Below are 21,364 nucleotides of genomic sequence, written 5' to 3' on the forward strand. Positions count from 1 at the left end.
TACATACATACATCAGCATGTACACACATACATCAGCATGTACATACATACATCAGCATGTACATACATACATCAGCATGTACACACATACATCAGCATGTACACACATACATCAGCATGTACATACATACATCAGCATGTACACACATACATCAGCATGTACATACATACATCAGCATGTACACACATACATCAGCATGTACACACATACATCAGAATGTACACACATACATCAGCATGTACACACATACATCAGCATGTACACACATACATCAGCATGTACACACATACATCAGCATGTACATACATACATCAGCATGTACACACATACATCAGCATGTACATACATACATCAGCATGTACACACATACATCAGCATGTACACACATACATCAGCATGTACATACATACATCAGCATGTACACACATACATCAGCATGTACACACATACATCAGCATGTACATACATACATCAGCATGTACACACATACATCAGCATGTACATACATACATCAGCATGTACACACATACATCAGCATGTACATACATACATCAGCATGTACATACATACATCAGCATGTACACACATACATCAGCATGTACACACATACATCAGAATGTACACACATACATCAGCATGTACACACATACATCAGCATGTACACACATACATCAGCATGTACACACATACATCAGAATGTACACACATACATCAGCATGTACATACATACATCAGCATGTACACACATACATCAGCATGTACATACATACATCAGCATGTACACATATACATCAGCATGTACATACATACATCAGCATGTACACACATACATCAGCATGTACACACATACATCAGCATGTACACACATACATCAGAATGTACACACATACATCAGCATGTACACACATACATCAGCATGTACACACATACATCAGCATGTACATACATACATCAGCATGTACACACATACATCAGCATGTACATACATACATCAGCATGTACACACATACATCAGCATGTACACACATACATCAGCATGTACATACATACATCAGCATGTACACACATACATCAGCATGTACATACATACATCAGCATGTACATACATACATCAGCATGTACACACATACATCAGCATGTACACACATACATCAGAATGTACACACATACATCAGCATGTACACACATACATCAGCATGTACACACATACATCAGCATGTACACACATACATCAGAATGTACACACATACATCAGCATGTACATACATACATCAGCATGTACACACATACATCAGCATGTACATACATACATCAGCATGTACACACATACATCAGCATGTACACACATACATCAGCATGTACACATATACATCAGCATGTACACATATACATCAGCATGTACACACATACATCAGCATGTACACATATACATCAGCATGTACACATATACATGCTGATGTATGTATGACAGTGTTGTCAGAGTAAATGTGGGACAACAGATGGAAATGATCCCGTGGCTACATCCGGCATGTTTACAGCATGTTTATCATGTATGTTCTTTAACATGCTCTGTCCCCACCAAATAAACCAAAATAATATTTGGATACAACCTGCAGCTTCTTGAAGTCATACTTTTTGTATATAGTACTAGTATATAGTACTTCTGAATGTGCTCCTCATCACAGAGATCACTCCTGTCTCTTCTTTCTATCCCATAACATTTGGATTGAAGAAGAGGAGACTCCTGACCTTTGTTCTGTGGCAGGTCCTGACCTTTGTTCTGTGGCAGGTCCTGACCTTTGCTCTGTGGCAGGTCCTGACCTTTGCTCTGTGGCAGGTCCTGACCTTTGTTCTGTGGCAGGTCCTGACCTTTGCTCTGTGGCAGGTCCTGACCTTTGCTCTGTGGCAGGTCCTGACCTTTGCTCTGTGGCAGGTCCTGACCTTTGCTCTGTGGCAGGTCCTGACCTTTGTTCTGTGGCAGGTCCTGACCTTTGCTCTGTGGCAGGTCCTGGACAAGTGCATTGAGGCTGAGGACGTCATAAAGCGGTACGAGGCGCTGGCGTCCGAGCTGCTGCTCTGGATCGAGAAGACCATCTCCATCATCAGTAACCAGAAGTTTGCCAACTCTCTGAGCGGAGTCCAGCACCAGCTGCAGGGCTTCACCAGCTACTGCACCGTGGAGAAGCCCAGCAAGTAGGTCCTGCTCTGACCTACACCACCCACCACAGCACCCGCAGCACCCACACCGACCCACCACAGCACCCGCAGCACCCACAGCACCCGCAGCACCCACAGCACCCACCACAGCACCCACAGCACCCGCAGCACCCGCAGCACCCACAGCACCCGCAGCACCCGCAGCACCCACAGCACCCGCAGCACCCGCAGCACCCACAGCACCCGCAGCACCCACAGCACCCGCAGCACCCGCAGCACCCACAGCACCCGCAGCACCCGCAGCACCCACAGCACCCGCAGCACCCACAGCACCCGCAGCACCCGCAGCACCCGCAGCACCTGCAGCACCCGCAGAACCTGCAGCACCCACAGCACCCACACCGACCCACCACAGCACCCACAGCACCTGCAGCACCCACAGCACCCACACCGACCCACCACAGCACCCACAGCACACCGACCCACCACAGCACCCACAGCACCTGCAGCACCCACAGCACCCACACCGACCCACCACAGCACCCACAGCACCCGCAGCACCCGCAGCACCCGCAGCACCCGCAGCACCCGCAGCACCCGCAGCACCCGCAGCACCTGCAGCACCCGCAGCACCCGCAGCACCCGCAGCACCCGCAGCACCCGCAGCACCTGCAGCACCCACAGCACCCACACCGACCCACCACAGTACCCACAGCACCCACACCGACCCACCACAGCACACACAGCACCCACAGCACCTGCAGCACCCACAGCACCCACACCGACCCACCACAGCACCCACAGCACACCGACCCACCACAGCACCCACAGCACACCGACCCACCACAGCACCCACAGCACCTGCAGCACCCACAGCACCCACACCGACCCACCACAGCACCCACAGCACCCACACCGAACCACCACAGCACCCACAGCACCTGCAGCACCCGCAGCACCCACAGCACCCGCAGCACCCACAGCACCAGCAGCACCCACAGCACCCGCAGCACCCACAGCACCAGCAGCACCCACAGCACCCGCAGCACCCACAACACCAGCAGCACCCACAGCACCCGCAGCACCCACAGCACCAGCAGCACCCACAGCACCAGCAGCACCCACAGCACCAGCAGCACCCGCAGCACCCACAGCACCAGCAGCACCCACAGCACCTGCAGCACCCACAGCACCCGCAGCACCCACAGCACCAGCAGCACCCACAGCACCTGCAGCACCCGCAGCACCCGCAGCACCCACCACTGCTACTACACACAAACCCATCAGTCACTTTAGACGGACACATGGTTCAAACGTGTGTCCAGTGCCTTAAGTTTGACATGATCCAAAGTGGATTAGGTCTGGTTCACTTTGAAGTGAAATGATTGAATAAGAGAGAAAAACAGGTAAAATATAAACCATATAAACAGGAAAGAAAACTTTCTCAACAAACACTGTTTATCTTGTAATAAACCATTATATTTCCAGTAATTATAACTTATATATTGATTACACATTAGCGTCAGCAGTCCCAGTGCATAAAGCATTATACATCTAAACATGACCAATTACTCATATATTACATACAAATACATACAAATACATACAAATACATACAAATACATACAAATACATACAAATACAGCATAGAAGTGAAATGAAGGCAGAAAAAGCTCGGGACCACTAAAGGTTTTTTGGGAACGGATCAGTCTCATGACTTAAGTATCATTTGTTAAGATACAGATTTGTTTATTAAGAGAACATGTTATATTTGGTGCCGTCAGCTGCTCTGAAAGGCCCTGGACATAAGTGTTCACTTTAAAGTGACCGGGGCCAGAGGATTGGGGCGGAGCTAGTCAAGGGGCCGGAACCCTCAATGTTCAAAGAGCCATTTCTGGAGCCGCAAGAAATGAAAAGCTTCGGAAAGCCTAACATGAAGAGAACAGGCTGTATTGTATTAGCCACGTGCACTGCTGCTCCTCCCACGTGCACTGCTGCTCCTCCCACGTGCACTGCTGCTCCTCCCACGTGCACTGCTGCTCCTCCCACGTGCACTGCTGCTCCTCCCACGTGCACTGCTGCTCCTCCCACGTGCACTGCTCCTCCCACGTGCACTGCTGCTCCTCCCACGTGCACTGCTGCTCCTCCCACGTGCGCTGCTCCTCCCACGTGCACTGCTGCTCCTCCCACGTGCACTGCTGCTCCTCCCACGTGCACTGCTGCTCCTCCCACGTGCGCTGCTCCTCCCACGTGCACTGCTGCTCCTCCCACGTGCACTGCTGCTCCTCCCACGTGCACTGCTGCTCCTCCCACGTGCACTGCTGCTCCTCCCACGTGCACTGCTGCGCCTCCCACGTGCACTGCTGCTCCTCCCACGTGCACTGCTGCTCCTCCCACGTGCGCTGCTCCTCCCACGTGCACTGCTGCTCCTCCCACGTGCACTGCTGCTCCTCCCACGTGCACTGCTGCTCCTCCCACGTGCACTGCTCCTCCCACGTGCACTGCTGCTCCTCCCACGTGCACTGCTGCTCCTCCCACGTGCGCTGCTCCTCCCACGTGCACTGCTGCTCCTCCCACGTGCACTGCTGCTCCTCCCACGTGCACTGCTGCTCCTCCCACGTGCGCTGCTCCTCCCACGTGCACTGCTGCTCCTCCCACGTGCACTGCTGCTCCTCCCACGTCCACTGCTGCTCCTCCCACGTGCGCTGCTCCTCCCACGTGCACTGCTGCTCCTCCCACGTGCACTGCTGCTCCTCCCACGTGCACTGCTGCTCCTCCCACGTGCGCTGCTCCTCCCACGTGCACTGCTGCTCCTCCCACGTGCACTGCTCCTCCCACGTGCACTGCTGCTCCTCCCACGTGCACTGCTGCTCCTCCCACGTGCACTGCTGCTCCTCCCACGTGCACTGCTCCTCCCACGTGCACTGCTGCTCCTCCCACGTGCACTGCTCCTCCCACGTGCACTGCTGCTCCTCCCACGTGCACTGCTCCTCCCACGTGCACTGCTGCTCCTCCCACGTGCACTGCTCCTCCCACGTGCACTGCTGCTCCTCCCACGTGCGCTGCTCCTCCCACGTGCGCTGCTCCTCCCACGTGCGCTGCTCCTCCCACGTGCGCCTCGCTGTCACTGGCTGTGACACAAATCTTCATTGACAGAAATGTTGAAATGTAATACTTATTTTAAACATTTTTAAAGCATTGGAAAACTTTAGGAATCCTGCAGAAACCATATGAAAACAACAGAAATATCCCCCCATCTCGTTCCATTTTCATACATTTTTGAAAAAGCTCCAGGGAGCCACTATGAGGGCGCTAAAGAGTCTAGTCTTGGTCTAGTCCAAACATGGCTATTGCTTTCACTGACTGCACCCAGAGATAAGAGCACCCACAACCACCTACAGCTACCCACAGCTACCCACAGCCACCCACAGCCACCCACAGCCACCCAAGACCACCCACAGCCACCCACAACCACCTACAGCTACCCACAGCTACCCACAGCCACCCACAGCCACCCACAGCCACCCAAGACCACCCACAGCCACCCACAACCACCTACAGCTACCCACAGCTACCCACAGCCACCCACAGCCACCCACAGCCACCCAAGACCACCCACAGCCACCCACAACCACCTACAGCCACCCACAGCCACCCACAGCCACCCACAGCCACCCACAGCCACCCAAGACCACCCACAGCCACCCACAACCACCTACAGCCACCCACAGCCACCCACAGCCACCCACAGCCACCCACAACCACCCACAGCCACCCACAGCCACCCACAGCCACCCACAGCCACCCACAGCCACCCACAACCACCCACAGCCACCCACAGCCACCCACAGCCACCCACAACCACCCACAACCACCCACAACCACCCACATCCACCCACAGCCACCCACAACCACCCACAACCACCCACAACCACCCACAACCACCCACAGCCACCCACAGCCACCCACAGCCACCCACAGCCACCCACAGCCACCCACAACCACCCACAACCACCCACATCCACCCACAGCCACCCACAGCCACCCACAACCACCCACAGCTACCCACAGCCACCCACAGCCACCCACAGCCACCCAAGACCACCCACAGCCACCCACAACCACCTACAGCTACCCACAGCTACCCACAGCCACCCACAGCCACCCACAGCCACCCAAGACCACCCACAGCCACCCACAACCACCTACAGCCACCCACAGCCACCCACAGCCACCCACAGCCACCCACAGCCACCCAAGACCACCCACAGCCACCCACAACCACCTACAGCCACCCACAGCCACCCACAGCCACCCACAGCCACCCACAACCACCCACAGCCACCCACAGCCACCCACAGCCACCCACAGCCACCCACAGCCACCCACAACCACCCACAGCCACCCACAGCCACCCACAGCCACCCACAACCACCCACAACCACCCACATCCACCCACAGCCACCCACAACCACCCACAACCACCCACAACCACCCACAACCACCCACAGCCACCCACAGCCACCCACAGCCACCCACAGCCACCCACAGCCACCCACAACCACCCACAACCACCCACATCCACCCACAGCCACCCACAGCCACCCACAACCACCTACAGCTACCCACAGCCACCCACAACCACATATATATATATATATATATATATATATATATATATATATATATATATATATATATATATTATGTCTGTGTGCAGGTTCCAGGAGAAGGGGAATCTGGAAGTGCTGCTTTTCACCATCCAGAGCAAACTGCGTGCAAACAACCAAAAACCATACGTGCCTCAGGAGGGAAAGCTGCTCGCCGACATCAACAAGGTGGGCCCCACATCACAGGGGCTATGATTCATTCAGCCTTTTACTTGTATACACAGGATATACACAGTTATATTTGCTTACAAAGTTCAAGTTTTCATGTTTTGTTGTATATTGGTGATACAGGATAAGAGGGAGACAGAATGACATGCATAGTTCAAGAAGCTTGGTGATTATTGTGTCATTCACTAGTCAGGATCACGGCACAACAATGGGGCTCGGACGGGGGGCCCCATCTCAGGAGGTCAGCCCATTCAAGACCCCTCTGTCTTTAAACGGTGATGTGTGAAGGTGAAAGACAAAACAAGAATCATGGTGGGCTCCAGAGAGCAGAGGCAGTCTGTGATGTGTGGTTGACCTTGCTCTGGAGTGAGATGGATGGAGGAAATGCAGAATCCTTATGTAAGCCACCAATGAGGACGCTTGAAACGGTAGACGGAGCTGAATGAGATTGTAAGGTGTGGCTACACTGAGATGAGAGAGAGAGATGGTGGAATTATGGTTTAAGATGGTGGCTGAACATGGACGAAGAGGAACGGGGCCGTCGTTGAAGTTTGGTGCTGAGCGCCTGAATTTCAGAGAAGTTAAGTGCCCATAATGGAGACCTGAAGAGTGAGCAGCTTAGACGATGGATCAAGATTGAGCAGAGTAGAGTCTAAAGAGTGTGGAGAGAACTACAAGATGCGTGGTAACAAGATCTCTCTTACTGGTGATACCCAGGACAGAAGGGTTGTCAGAGTGAGCACCTTCTGAACTAATCAAGCCCCCGCCTGGAACAATAGTGAGGTGGAGCTCGAATGGAAGTGGAGGAGCCGCACACATGTGAGCTGCTCCAAACCGAGCCAGGTCAACACTTCAGTGAGAAGTTCAAAAGACAGTCATAAAAGGAATGTCATTTAGTAATCTAGGAAAACTGGTGTCAAATGAGACGAGGGATGAATGAGGGAGGAGTCAATGTGAGAGGCAGCAATAACCAAACAGCTTGATGTAACACGAGGTTGTGATATCGTGATAAGATGATGAAGCCTGGAAAGTGTGAGGGTTGGCAGCCGAAATACCAAGACTTAATTTAAGATAGCATGAGCAAAAAGGAATAGGAACAGCTTAACAAACAAATGTCAGAACCACATCAGATTGTGAGAATCTGTAAAGCATAAGTGAACAGGAGCCAGGACGTGAGATGAGAAGAGTTTAAACCAGAGACAAGAGAAGATCATTGATGAGGAGCTGGACGCATCAAGGTGAAAATATAACAGGGGGAGAAGAGGGGTGGAGCTGAAGGTGTCACATGACCATCGGGTCAGGGAAAGAGTAGAAGAAGATCCAATCATTTAGATCAAACACTGACAAATAAGGCAATAAGGAGTGATCAGAACCAGAACCAGAACCAGAACCAGAATCAGAATCAGAACCAGAATTAGAACCAGAATCAGAAAGGTGTTCACAGACATAGGAACTTGTCCTGGTGGTTCGGTGCAACACAAACGACAAACATTTTATACAGAGACAGCACATGTACATTCTAAATAAAATATTAAATATAAAGTTGTGCAATAAAAGTGGACAGTGCAGTGAGTGAAGGTGTTTATGAAGTGTTCATGAATCCAACAGCAGAGGGAAAGAAACAGTTCTTATGACGGGAGGTTCTGGTCCGGATGGACCGTAGCCTCCTGCCTGAGGGGAGTGGCCTCCTGCCTGAGGGGAGTGGCCTCCTGCCTGAGGGGAGTGGCCTCCTGCCTGAGGGGAGTGGCCTCCTGCCTGAGGGGAGTGGCCTCCTGACTGAGGGGAGTGGCCTCCTGCCTGAGGGGAGTGGCCTCCTGCCTGAGGAGACGTACAGGTCCTGCAGAGATGGAAGTTCAACCTGGCCCCAGGGGGAGCTGGAGAGAGATTACAGTAAAGAACGGGTCAGAGGCGCTGCGATGATGTCAGCAGATGTGGGCGGGTGGAAACCAGAAAGTGAGGGAGTTCATTCATGTTTCAGAGAACCAGGGTTACTTTCTCAACTCAAAAGCTTTCCTCTTCAAACGTGCCATAACCTCTGACCGAAGAGGCCAAAGCGTCTCCAATAGACTGTTGAGAGTGTCTGGTTGCTGTGTGCAGGCTTGGGAGAGACTGGAGAAGGCGGAGCATGAAAGAGGCGTGGCTCTGCGCAAAGAGCTGATTCGTCAGGAGAAGCTAGAGCTGCTGGCTCAGCGCTTCGACCACAAGACCACCATGAGGCAGGCCTGGCTGAACGAGAACCAGCGGCTGGTGTCACAGGTGCGCCCCCGTCAAACTCCTGTCCGTCTACAACGCAGCACTAAGACATTTACTTCTATTAGAACTTATAATAAAGTATTGAAAAGTATTTTTTAGTTCTGGTTTCAGTATAAGTAGAATCTTTGAATTAGTGCCTTTGCCATAGTGAAAAAAAAGTGTCAGCTAAATTTGGAACATTACTTTTTTTATTCTATTAAACGCATCACATAAAAGTATAACTGAATAATAATTCTTTCATTGTAGTCAGTAAGCTGAAATATTGTTTGAATGAGTTCATAAAGCAGGATGAAGGGGCTCGTTCCCCTCATTAGCCGCAGTGACTGTGGTATTTGGGTTGGGCCAGTATTACTACCAGTATATTAATGACATTAGATGAATAACAAACATTGCAAATAGTCAATTTAGGAATATTCATTTTAAGATGAATCCAATTTCAAACATCTTTCCAAAAATAGATGTTTCATAGTTTAATTCATCAAATTACAGAATGCACAATAGATTATTATTTTAAAGTGTTTCTTTCACGTTGAGATATCGGCCGTTTCATAAAGAAGAACAAGCTTATCGTGATTATTTGGGCAATTTTTTAAAGTAAGTTCTCTTGTATTTGGAATATTATTGCTGCAGGAAAAGTTTGAGTGAAGATACCGTGTGTTCTAAACCGTTGAGTTCATGCCGGACTCGGGTCCTTTTCCCGACAGGACAACTTTGGCTACGACCTGCCAGCTGTGGAGGCCGCCATGAAGAAGCACGAGGCCATTGAGGCGGACATTGCTTCGTACGAGGAGCGGATCAGTGTGGTGGTGGAGCTGTCCGCCGAGATGGAGACCGAGTCCTACTATGACATCCGCCGCATCCTGGCCCGTAAAGAGAACATCCTGGGCCAGTGGAGCCTGCTGAAGGAGCTGGTGGCAGGGCGCAGGTCCCGGCTGGAGCAGAACCTGGCTCTGCAGAAGACCTTCCAGGACATGGTCTACATGATCGACTGGATGGAGGTCACTCAGGTACGGCTCGTGTCTCTGGACGACTGATGATACTGAAGGTGACATTGTGGGAACAGTGTTGTAGAAATGTCCCTGTAAAATGCCCTGAGCCTTCACTGCTCGTGTTCCTGTCAGATCCCAAAGGTTTAAACTACGTCCTGTTCTGGGGCTTGAAACTGCTCGGCTCCAATGTTCAACAGAGGCAGTTCTCCTTCACACCACGCCCTGCCCCGCCCCAGAGAGCAGAACTGGATCCAATACAACCTGTTCAAGATCTACTATGCATTTTACATCTATTATGCTTTTTAGATCTATGCATTTTAGAACAAATGCAAACGTTCCTCTGCCCCTCCAGATTGATCTGTGTCTCGCTCTGAATTGACTTCAATCAATCAGGAAAGTCTCATTTCATTAAAAAAAATACTTGATAGAACGAAACGTCACAACAGCGGAAGAAGCTAAATTGTGTTCAATCCAGTGTTCAGAAAAGCACAAACCTCTTTCTCATGAACAAATGTACAAATTGTCTTTTGTGCACGTTTTTTAAAGGCAGAATTGTCAGTATTTGGTTCCAGTCCCGCCTCCGGGCCCTAAATGCCGTGTGATTGGCCTGTTTAACCTGGTTAAGACTGTGAACGAGCCTAACACGAGGTTATAAACTCACAAAAATCGTGGGAATTCATCTTGCTGGCAACGTTAATCATAATCTGCAGACATATTTCTTAAACTTGTCGGTTTAGATGAATATTGTGATTTAAGATGTTCTACTATAGAACATAATAATCTACAGGCATCATAGATCAGAACAGGGTCACCAAACCCTTTAGGGTTAAGCACGGAGTGTTGAGTCTGCTGCTGCGGGTTGCTCTGCTTGTGCCCGGTAACTCTCACCTCTTCTGATCGTGCAGACATCTTTACAGAATACTACCAGTAGCACACCAAGTTAGCAAGACACGAGACACGAGACATGTGTGTCTTTCATATTCAGCAGCCGCAATGCCCAGCCGCTTCGGAGAGAGACACAAGAAGCTCCGCCTTTATTATTTCAAACAGCACGTAACCTTGCGCACAACAATATAGTTTCAATACATGCAGTGGTAAACATTGCTCTCTAACGACTCAGAACGCTGTCCGTGCTCTTGTGGGATGCGTCACTCGGTTTGGCGCCTCTAGCGGCTCATAAATACATGATAACTTTATGTATTTTGTAAAATAAAGTGACATAGATCTGGTTCTCTTCTGCTGCCGTCTCTACATTTCCAGCTCTCGTATAAACAGCCCTAGCAGCCTTTTTGACTAAGCGAACGGTTCTAACTTTAGAGCAGGTCTATGCGGGCGACTGAGAGAAGCCCGTGGGCACCGTGTTGGTGGCCCCTGGAGCGTGTGTCCATGGGCTTTGTCCTAGTCCAAAACCTGGAGGTGCTGAGCTCACATCTCTGTCTTCTCTCACTGGGTGACCATCATCACTGAGGGTTCAGAGGCCGGGCACCAGGCCTGATGCGGGTCATCAGCCACACCCGTGGCTCTGCTGCTGCCTGACCTCGTTTAGAAGCAGCGCTGTGCTGCGCAGACTGTGGCACATTCTGTGCACAGCGCCTCCTGGTTTGGACCTGGTTTAGTCTCAGTTTAGTCCAGGCAGAAGATCACAAAATAAAGTTAAACTAAAGATGTTCAGGAGTTTATTACATTGACATGAGTGAATGAGCCTCTGTTATGTACACGACACACTTTTCACTATCAAGATCACGTCATTTTAATGATCAATATCAGTCAAGTTATTCCTACAGGATTTTATTATAGTATATTTCTCATAAACACACTTTTTGATTGATCAGATGTCTAGATTTAGCCAATTTAGGATGCAACTCTTAAAAAGCACACTCATGCCAAGTTATTACAACTTTTTATGACCAGAAGTGTTCTTTACACATGTAGGCTCCTGAGTGCAGGAGCACTATTGTTTTATATATATGTTAATTTAGAAGACAAGATGATGTCTGGATCTATGTTCTCAGCGTGTTTGATGAGACGCTGCTTGTCCTCTGCTTGGACCTGATCCCCCTCTGTCCCTTAGGTCCAGCTACTGTCCAAAGACCTGGGGAAGCACCTTCTGGAGGTGGACGACTTGCTGCAGAAGCACAGTCTCCAGGAGGCGGACATCACCATCCAGGCTGAGCGAGTGGAGACGCTCAACAACGCCGCGCTCAAGTTCACCACCATCGAGGGTACTCCCACAGCACAGGGCTCGTCTTCTACAGGAGGACGTAGTGTAGCCAAAGTATTTACTCAAGTATAGACTAAAGCCATGTTCAGACTGGCTCACTTCGAAGTGTCTCAGTGGCTTATGTGAACTGTGCCGCTTTTGATGTAACTGACACCATTGATTAAGGACCCAAAAAGCACGAACAAAGTCAAAAGATTCAAGTGGATTTAATAAGATGGAGCGGGCGGAGACCAGGACGGGCGTGGATGAGCTGGTGAGGGGCAAGCAAGTTGTAGGCAGAGGCTGGCAAACGGCCGGTTCAGGACAAAACGTGAATTATGAATTGAAATGCCAAGATATCTGTAGCCAAAGGGGTTAATAACATGCAAAAGAAGCAATGAAGGTTGCCACGCCCAGATAGGAGGGAACTCACAGAGACACGAGGGGCGGGGCCTGCAGACTGTGACTAACTCTGTCTTGTGTTCTGAGTTCAAGGGTTTAGTCCGTGTAACAGATTAAGAAAACTCAAACTGCTGTGAGCGTGTGGGCTCCAACATCCAGGACCCAGCTCCGCCCCAAGTGCACAGCTCCGCCCCAAGTGCACAGCTCCGCCCCAAGTGCACAGCTCCGCCCCAAGTGCACAGCTCCGCCCCAAGTGCACCGCTTCGCCCCAAGTGCACAGCTCCACCCCAAGTGCACAGCTCCACCCCAAGTGCACAGCTCCACCCCAAGTGCACAGCTCCGCCCTAAGTGCACAGCTCCACCCCAAGTGCACAGCTCCGCCCCAAGTGCACAGCTCCGCCCCAAGTGCACAGCTCCGCCCCATGTGCACAGCTCCGCCCTAAGTGCACAGCTCAAGTCAAAGTCAAACAATACATATTGAGAAACATAAAAATACAATTCAAATAATAGTTACTAAGTTACTACAAGCGTATTCAAACCCTGTAACTGATGCTCATGGCCGGTGCTGTAAGTAAAGACACTAAAGTAACAAAATAACAGCTTTGAAAGGCTTTGATTCCGTGAACTCACTCATTGGTTGATTACAATTTGATTTACAATATTTTGAATAGTTACAGATGAAGAAAATACATTAATACATCATTTATAAAACAATTAGATTGTAAAGCAAATGGACGTGTCTTACAGTACACAGCTCTAAGTGCACGTTGCTAGGCAATGCCACAGCTTTATTTGTTGAAATGACAGACTAAGCAGAACAAAGCTAGCACATGTTAGCATCAGCTTTTTCCTGTTGGTGGATGCTCATTATCCCTTTAAGATCATCTCACATTATACACATTATACAAATTATACATATTATACACATTATACACACATTATACACATTATACACATTACACACATTATACACATTATACACATTACACACATTACACACATTATACACATTACACACATTACACACATTATACACATTACACACATTATACACATCATACACATTACACACATTACACACATTATACACATTATACACATTATACATATTATACACATTATACACACATTATACACATTATACACATTACACACATTATACACATTATACACATTACACACATCATACACATTACACACATTACACACATTATACACATTATACACATTATACATATTATACACATTATACACACATTATACACATTATACACATTACACACATTATACATATTATACATATTATACACATTATACACACATTATACACATTATACACATTACACACATTATACATATTATACATATTATACACATTATACACACATTATACACACATTATACACATTACACACATTATACACACATTATACACATTATACACATTACACACATTATACACATTATACACATTACACACATTATACATATTATACACATTACACACATTATACACATTATACACATTACACACATTACACACATTATACACATTACACACATTATACACATTATACACATTATACACATTACACACATTATACATATTATACACATTACACACATTATACACATTATACACATTATACACACATTATACACACATTATACACATTACACACATTACACACATTATACACATTATACACATCATACACATTACACACATTATACATATTATACATATTATACACATTATACACACATTATACACATTACACACATTATACACATTACACACATTATACACATTATACACATTACACACATTATACACATTACACACATTATACACATTATACACATTACACACATTATACACATTATACACATTATACACATTATACACATTATACACATTATACACACATTATACACACATTATACACATTATACACATTATACACATTATACACATTATACATATTATACACATTATACACATTACACACATTATACACATTATACACATTGTACACATATACACATTGTACACATTACACACATTATACTCATTATACACATTATACACACATTATACACACATTACACACATTATACACATTATACACATTACACACATTATACACATTACACACATTATACACATTATACACATTGTACACATTATACACATTATACATATTATACACATTATACACATTATACACATTATACACATTATACACATTACACACATTATACACATTATACACATTATACATATTATACACACATTATACACATTATACACATTATACACATTATACACATTATACACACATTATACACATTATACACATTACACACATTACACACATTATACACATTATACACATTATACACATTATACACATTATACACATTACACACATTACACACATTATACACATTACACACATTATACACATTATACACATTATACACATTATACACATTATACACATTACACACATTACACACATTATACACACATTATACACATTATACACATTACACACATTATACACATTATACACATTATACACATTATACACATTACACACATTATACACATTATACACATTATACACATTATACACACATTATACACATTATACACATTACACACATTATACTCATTATACACAGTATACTCATTATACACATTATACACACATTATACACATTATACACACATTATACACATTATACACATTATACACATTATACTCATTATACACATTATACACATTATACACATTATACACACATTATACACATTATACACATTACACACATTATACTCATTATACACAGTATACTCATTATACACATTATACACACATTATACACATTATACACACATTATACACATTATACACATTATACACATTATACTCATTATACACATTATACACATTATACACATTATACTCATTACACACATTATACACATTACACACATTATACACATTATACATATTACACACATTATACACATTATACACATTATACACATTACGCACATTACACACATTATACACATTATACACATTATACACATTATACACATTATACACATTATACACACATTATACACATTATACACATTATACTCATTATACACATTATACTCATTATACACATTATACACACATTACACACATTATACACATTACACACATTATACACATTATACATATTACACACATTATACACATTATACACATTATACACATTACGCACATTACACACATTATACACATTATACACATTATACACATTATACACATTATACACACATTACACACATTATACACATTATACACATTACACACATTACACACATTATACACATTATACACATTATACACACATTATACACATTATACACATTATACTCATTATACACATTATACTCATTATACACATTATACACACATTATACACATTATACACACATTATACACATTATACACATTATACTCATTATACACATTATACACATTATACACACATTATACTCATTATACACATTATACTCATTATACACATTATACACACATTATACACATTATACACACATTATACACAATATACACATTATACACATTACACACATTACACACATTATACACATTACACACATTACACACATTATACACACATTACACACATTATACACATTATACACATTATACACACATTATACACATTATACACATTACACACATTATACACATTATACACATTACACACATTATACACATTATACACATTATACACATTATACTCATTATACACATTATACACATTATACACATTATACACATTATACACACATTATACACATTATACACACATTATACTCATTATACTCATTATACACATTATACACACATTACACACATTACGCACATTATACACATTATACTCATTATACACATTATACACATTATACACATTACACACATTATACACATTATACACATTATACACATTATACACATTATACACATTATACACACATTATACACATTATACACACATTATACTCATTATACTCATTATACACATTATACACATTACACACATTATACACATTATACACACATTACACACATTATACACATTATACACACATTATACACATTATACACACATTATACTCATTATACTCATTATACACATTATACACATTACACACATTATACACATTATACACACATTACACACATTACGCACATTATACACATTATACTCATTATACACATTATACACATTATACACATTACACACATTATACACATTATACACACATTACACACATTACGCACATTATACACATTATACTCATTATACACATTATACACTTTATACTCGTTATACACATTATACACATTATACACAATATACTCATTATACACATTATACTCATTATACACATTATACACACATTATACACATTATACACACATTATACACATTATACACATTATACACATTATACTCATTATACACATTATACACATTATACACACATTATACACACATTACACACATTATACTCATTATACACATTATACACATTATACACACATTATACACATTATACACATTATACACATTATACACACATTACACACATTATACACATTATACATATTATACACATTATACACACATTACACACATTATACACATTACACACATTATACACATTATACACATTATACACACATTACACACATTATACACGTTATACACATTATACACATTATACACATTACACACATTACACATTACACACATTATACACATTATACACATTATACACACATTATACACACATTACACACATTATACACATTATACACACATTATACACATTATACACACATTATACACATTATACACATTATACACATTATACTCATTATACACATTATACACATTATACACACATTATACACACATTACACACATTATACTCATTATACACATTATACACATTATACACACATTATACACATTATACACATTATACACATTATACACACATTACACACATTATACTCATTATACACATTATACACACATTACGCACATTATGCACATTATACACATTATACACATTATACTCATTATACACATTATACACACATTATACACATTATACTCATTATACACATTATACACACATTATACACATTATACACATTATACACATTATACACATTACACACATTACACACATTATACACATTACACACATTATACACATTATACACATTATACACATTATACACATTATACACACATTATACACATTATACACATTATACACATTATACTCATTATACACATTATACACATTATACACATTATACACATTACACACATTACACACATTATACACATTATACACATTATACACATTATACACATTATACACACATTATACACATTATACACACTACACACATTATACACATTATACACATTACACACATTATACACATTATACTCATTATACACACATTATACACATTATACTCATTATACACATTATACACATTATACACATTACACACATTATACACATTATACACATTGTACACATATACACATTGTACACATTACACACATTATACACATTATACACATTACACACATTATACTCATTATACACATTATACACATTATACACATTATACACATTATACACACATTATACACATTATACACACATTATACTCATTATACTCATTATACACATTATACACACATTACACACATTACGCACATTATACACATTATACTCATTATACACATTATACACATTATACACATTACACACATTATACACATTATACACATTATACACATTATACACATTACACACATTATACACATTATACACACATTACACACATTATACACATTATACACACATTATACACATTATACACACATTATACTCATTATACTCATTATACACATTATACACACATTACACACATTACGCACATTATACACATTATACTCATTATACACATTATACACATTATACACATTACACACATTATACACATTATACACACATTACACACATTACGCACATTATACACATTATACTCATTATACACATTATACACTTTATACTCGTTATACACATTATACACATTATACACATTATACACATTATACACATTACACACATTACACACATTGTACACATTGTACACATTGTACACATTACACACATTATACACATTATACACATTACACACATTATACACATTATACACAATATACTCATTATACACATTATACTCATTATACACATTATACACACATTATACACATTATACACACATTATACACATTATACACATTATACACATTATACTCATTATACACATTATACACATTATACACACATTATACACACATTACACACATTATACTCATTATACACATTATACACATTATACACACATTATACACATTATACACATTATACACATTATACACACATTACACACATTATACACATTATACATATTATACACATTATACACACATTACACACATTATACACATTACACACATTATACACATTATACACATTATACACACATTACACACATTATACACGTTATACACATTATACACATTATACACATTACACACATTACACATTACACACATTATACACATTATACACATTATACACACATTATACACACATTACACACATTATACACATTATACACACATTATACACATTATACACACATTACACACATTATACACATTATACACATTATACACATTACACACATTATACACATTATACACATTATACACATTATACACATTATACACATTACACACATTATACACATTATACACATTATACACACATTATACACACATTATACACAATATACTCATTATACACATTATACTCATTATACACATTATACACACATTATACACATTATACACACATTATACACATTATACACATTATACACATTATACACATTATACACATTATACACACATTATACACACATTATACACAATATACTCATTATACACATTATACTCATTATACACATTATACACACATTATACACATTATACACACATTATACACATTATACACATTATACACATTATACTCATTATACACATTATACACATTATACACACATTATACACACATTACACACATTATACTCATTATACACATTATACACATTATACACACATTATACACATTATACACATTATACACATTATACACACATTACACACATTATACTCATTATACACATTATACACACATTACGCACATTATGCACATTATACACATTATACACATTATACTCATTATACACATTATACACACATTATACACATTATACTCATTATACACATTATACACACATTATACACATTATACACATTATACACATTATACACATTACACACATTACACACATTATACACATTACACACATTATACACATTATACACATTATACACATTATACACATTATACACACATTATACACATTATACACATTATACACATTATACTCATTATACACATTATACACATTATACACATTATACACATTACACACATTACACACATTATACACATTATACACATTATACACATTATACACATTATACACACATTATACACATTATACACACTACACACATTATACACATTATACACATTACACACATTATACACATTATACTCATTATACACACATTATACACATTATACTCATTATACACATTATACACATTATACACATTACACACATTATACACATTATACACATTGTACACATATACACATTGTACACATTACACACATTATACACATTATACACATTACACACATTATACACATTATACACATTATACACATTATACACATTATACACACATTACACACATTATACACATTATACACATTGTACACATTATACACATTATACACATTGTACACATTATACACACATTATACACATTATACACACATTATACACATTATACACACATTACACACATTATACACATTATACACATTATACACATTACACACATTATACACATTACACACATTATACACATTATACACATTATACACACATTACACACATTATACACATTATACACACATTATACACATTATACACACATTACACACATTATACACATTATACACATTATACACATTATACACATTATACACATTATACACATTACACACACATTACACATTACACACATTATACACATTATACACATTATACACACATTATACACACATTATACACATTATACACATTATACATACATTATACACATATTATACTCATTATACACATTATACTCATTATACACATTATACTCATTATACACATTATACAAACATTATACACAT

General features: G+C 41.4%; 1 protein-coding gene across 3 annotated transcripts in view; it reads left to right on the forward strand.

Annotated features, from left to right (window-relative positions):
• sptbn4b (spectrin, beta, non-erythrocytic 4b) overlaps positions 1–21,364 on the forward strand; it is a 138,161-nt gene that overhangs the window by 23,835 nt on the left and 92,962 nt on the right. For all 3 annotated transcript variants that reach the window (XM_072459822.1, XM_072459823.1, XM_072459824.1), the window contains exons 9-13: positions 2,007–2,194; positions 6,879–6,996; positions 9,094–9,252; positions 9,954–10,256; positions 12,310–12,460. In XM_072459822.1, coding sequence (XP_072315923.1) covers positions 2,007–2,194; positions 6,879–6,996; positions 9,094–9,252; positions 9,954–10,256; positions 12,310–12,460 — 919 coding nt within the window. The remainder of the gene's footprint in view (positions 1–2,006; positions 2,195–6,878; positions 6,997–9,093; positions 9,253–9,953; positions 10,257–12,309; positions 12,461–21,364) is intronic.

The sequence above is a fragment of the Eucyclogobius newberryi genome, unplaced genomic scaffold (genome assembly GCF_026437365.1).
Source record: "Eucyclogobius newberryi isolate DKJ021-1_F unplaced genomic scaffold, fEucNew1.0.hap1 SCAF_10, whole genome shotgun sequence".
NCBI classification, from domain to species: domain Eukaryota; kingdom Metazoa; phylum Chordata; class Actinopteri; order Gobiiformes; family Gobiidae; genus Eucyclogobius; species Eucyclogobius newberryi.